The following is a 4,155-nucleotide window of genomic DNA, read 5'->3' as shown; positions in this document are numbered from 1 at the left end:
CTACACCTTGTTATCTCAGATTACTTAAGTTGTGCCCTAACCAATTTTTTGTACAGTTCCATCATAACCTCCCTGGCTCTTATATTCTTAACTTTGGCTAATACAGACAAGGATTTCACGTGGCTTGTATACCACTTGATCAACCTGTCCTGCATCTTTCAGACTTACGTGAACATATACTCTAAAGTCCTTCACTTCCCCTACACTTCTCAACATTCGCCCAATGGCTATTCCTTTACCTTGCTTGACCTCCTAAAAATGTATCATCTCACTTCTCTAGGTTGAATTCTATTTGCTCCTTTTCTGCCCAACTGGGTTAAAAGGCAATGGGGTCCAGTGACGTCTTTCTGCAGTCTAGATATCCTCCTTGTGATCAACCACAATTGTTGTCTTGTCACAAATTTTTGATCATGTCTCCTACATTTACATCCAAATCATTTAAATACACATACCTCAAAAATCAGGGGCATCATACTGAGCCCTGGAGAATGCCTATAATAGTCTTCCAGTTGCACAATTACATGTCAACAATTACCCCTCATTTCCTGCCAGTGAGCAAATTTTGCATCCAGTTGGTTACATTCCACTGGATGCCACTGGCATTTATTTTGTTTACTCAGCCTGCTATCTGAGATGTTGCCAAAAGGCTTGCTAAAATCCTTGTAGGCCACATCAACTGCACTATCTTCTTGAATCCGCCTTATTAGTTAAAAGCAGCCAAATTCAAACATGCTTATGATGCTTTTTGTTTCTCTTCTGACTCGAATGCTGTGACACAGAATTGAAAAACACGAATTGGCATCTGTGATTCTCTGAAGAATGAGCTGCAGCTGAAAAACAATTCTTGGAAGAAATAACAATTCTTGGAATGGTCTTTCATGCTCTCCACTTATTTAAAAAGCAGCATTAGAAACAAACTGAATGGAACATTACTTGCTCATTTTTATGGCAAGAAATATTATGACCGAGAAATCAATTAAAATGCATTAATACAGTAAAAAAGAACTTTTCAATCAAAAGAAAGAAATTCATCGACAGTGATAATGGGGCAGCTCAGTGGTTAGCACTGCTGCCTCACAGTGCCAGGGACCCAGCTTCAATTCCAGCCTTAGACAACTATCTGTGTGGAGCCTGCATATTCTCACAGTGTCTGCAAGGGTTTCCTTCAGGTACTCTGGTTTCCTCCTACAGTCCAAGCATGTGAATATTAGGTGGATTGGCCATGCCACATCATCCATAGTGTCCAGGGATGTGCAGGCTAACTGGATTAGCCATGGTAAATGCAGGATTACAGGGATAGGGGGTAGGGGTGCTCTTCAGACGTCAGGGTGAACTCGATGGGCCAAAGAGCCTGCTTCCACACTGTAGGGATTCTATGATTCCATGAATGGAATGCATTGAGCACTAGCTTTAAATCAAACAATTCCTGTGATGATGGATTGCTCTATAGTTTGAGCCTGTGTTCGCTAGAGTTTAGAGGAATAAGATGCAATTTCTTGAAACTTATAAAATTCGTAACGACAAGAACAGAGTAGAGGTTCGCCCTGGCTGTGGGGTCTAGAACCGGGAGACACTGTCGCACAAAAGGCAAGCCATTTAAGACTGAGACAAGGAGAAATATCTTTGTTCAGCTGGTAGCAAATCTTTGGAAATCTCTCTCCTAAAGGGCTGTGGAAGCCTAGTCATTGATTAAATTCAAGAGAAAGACTTATAGATTTCTAGTTGCTAATGCTATCAAATAATATAGGGATAGCCACAGCAACATGGCATTGAGATAAGATGATCAGCACAATCTAGAATGTCACAGCAAGCCCAAGGGTCTCAAAGACCCACTGCTATTTTCAGGGGAGACAAAATCTCAATCAGATCTTTCTAAGCTGGCACAACTACACTATGCACGACCTAGTTAGAATCAATGATTGTGTAACTTGTTATGTTTACATACCCTATAAAATGTAATTTTCTAATCGCAATTTAAATCCAAGATACGACACGCACAACAAGAACTCAATTTTAATTTGTCAAGACATTTCCAACTTTAAACATCTGCCATTCCTTTCGTGTTCGTCATATCTTCCAACCTTAATCCTAAACCTTCAGCTCAGAAATACAGAAAAGGCTAGAAATACTAGGGTCAGGCAGAGTTTCCCGTCTGCAACCTAAAATCAAAAGTTTTGCTTCTGGGCCCGTTTACATGGAGGTAATGAGAAGTTTTTAAGACAAAGCAATGTGAGTGAGAGACGAATGAAGCGGTGACTAAAGGGGAGACAGTCCATGAGATGAGCTAGCAAGGAGTGCAGATGCTGCAGTCAGAGATGAAACGCCTGGAAATCTATGTCTTTGAGCCTAACTGTCTCTAACCTCACGCTGCCCTTCCCGCTCCCACATGCGCCACTACCCCTCAGGCCGGGGCTACATCACCGTACACAGGGCCCCGCTGTTGCTCACTCACCTCCACCGTACACCCCGCCGCTCATGTCTGCTCCAGGCCGCTCAGGGACCGTTGCTGCTGCTTCCTGACGATGATTATGATCCACGAAGGCCGCTTTCCTCCCTGTGCCGGCTCCAGACCGAAAACCCGCTCTGGGCCAACAAAGGGCAACTAATGGCCGACCCCAACCAATCCAGAGCCGGACTGGGCGGGGACACACGGAACGCTAAATGTCATCGCAACCAATAGAAATAGACATCCCGCCCACATCCTACGTCAATCAAATATCAATAACCAATAGGCTGGGGCGGCTTGGAAGGACAATAGAGTGGTTTTCAGATAGAAACCTCTTCAAATTTGGTTAGGGAGGGGGAAAAATATACAGGAAAGTTCCTGGTGTGAATGTTGAGGTCGGTTCTACCAAGAAGTCAACTAAAATTGAGTCTTACTTGCAGGAAGAAATGTTGTATTAGGGCATTCATTGTAGGCCAAAGAAAATACTGCAGATGTGTTTGAGAAAAGTATCCTCAATTTAACCTTTATTTTGAGGGCAAAAATACACCATTGAAATCACCCCAGCATTCATTTAGATCGCAACTGACCTATAATTTATCTCTACTAAAACAAAGAACTGCAAATGTTGAAGATCTGAAACAATCACAGAAATTGCTGGAGAAACTCAACAAGTCTGCAGAGAGACAGCAGAATTAACATTTCAAGTCCAGTGACCCTTCTTCAGATAGTTTAACTTTATCTGCCGACCACTCACTCCATAACCCTTGTAGTTCATTATCTAACAATTAATTAAAATATGTATCAATTTCAACTTTGTAAGCTCCAACTGTCTCAACATCCATTGCCTTTTGGTGACAAATCCAAATATCTTGTGAAAAAATACTTCGTATCATCCCTTGAAATTTGGGCCAAACATTTAGATGATATTTTCACTTTCCCGGCTGACAGAATAATTTTTTCAATCTACCCCATCAAATTCAATGTTTTAATCACCTCAAACAGATCACACCTCAATTTTCTGCTCTGTGAAGACGAGTATATGCAATGTCTCCTAATAATTTAGCACTGTCTGCCAAGATATCATTTTCATGAATCTGTGCCACATTACTTTCAAGGTCAATACTTCCTTACTGAGCAATGCCCAAAACTAAGTGCGGTATCCTAGACAGGGTTCGAAGATCTATATAACTGAATTATTACCTCCTCTTTGTATTTAGAGCCCCCTTCAGTAAAAGGCTAATATTCTATTAGAGATAGTGGGAACTGCCGATGTTGGAGAATCTGAGATAACAAGGTGTAGAGCTGGATGAGCACAGCGGGCCAAGCAGCATCAGAGGAGCAGGAAAGCTGACATTTCGGGTCTGGACCCTTTTCTGAAGAATGGCAGTTTCAGCATCGGCATTTCCTACTATCTCATGTTTTTTTCATATTTCACCTTGTGAGTGGTGAAATTAAACATTATCAGATTTATACACAAACTATTGTGTTGCATTATTTCCAGGCCAGACAGGCATGTGCCCTTAAAATAGTTACATGACAACATGACAAATAATATTTTGGTATAAAGGTAACCACCTTGCTCTTTAGTCACTTTTACTGTGAAATGGAGTTCGTGTGGTTGATCGATTATATGTGAATAAAGTATAATAATATCAATAAGGGCACAACTCCAAATATGTGTGATATAGTAGGAACTGCCGATGCTAGAG

General features: G+C 41.4%; 1 protein-coding gene across 1 annotated transcript in view; it reads right to left on the bottom strand.

Annotated features, from left to right (window-relative positions):
* actl6a (actin-like 6A) overlaps positions 1–4,155 on the bottom strand; it is a 21,686-nt gene that overhangs the window by 10,272 nt on the left and 7,259 nt on the right. The window contains exon 2 of the mRNA XM_048604595.1: positions 2,453–2,635. Within this exon, the coding sequence (XP_048460552.1) occupies positions 2,453–2,635 (183 nt within the window). The remainder of the gene's footprint in view (positions 1–2,452; positions 2,636–4,155) is intronic.

This window comes from Rhincodon typus, chromosome 13 (genome assembly GCF_021869965.1).
Source record: "Rhincodon typus isolate 14 chromosome 13, sRhiTyp1.1, whole genome shotgun sequence".
Classification (NCBI taxonomy): Eukaryota; Metazoa; Chordata; class Chondrichthyes; order Orectolobiformes; family Rhincodontidae; genus Rhincodon; species Rhincodon typus.
This window is presented reverse-complemented; position numbering and strand designations above follow the sequence as displayed.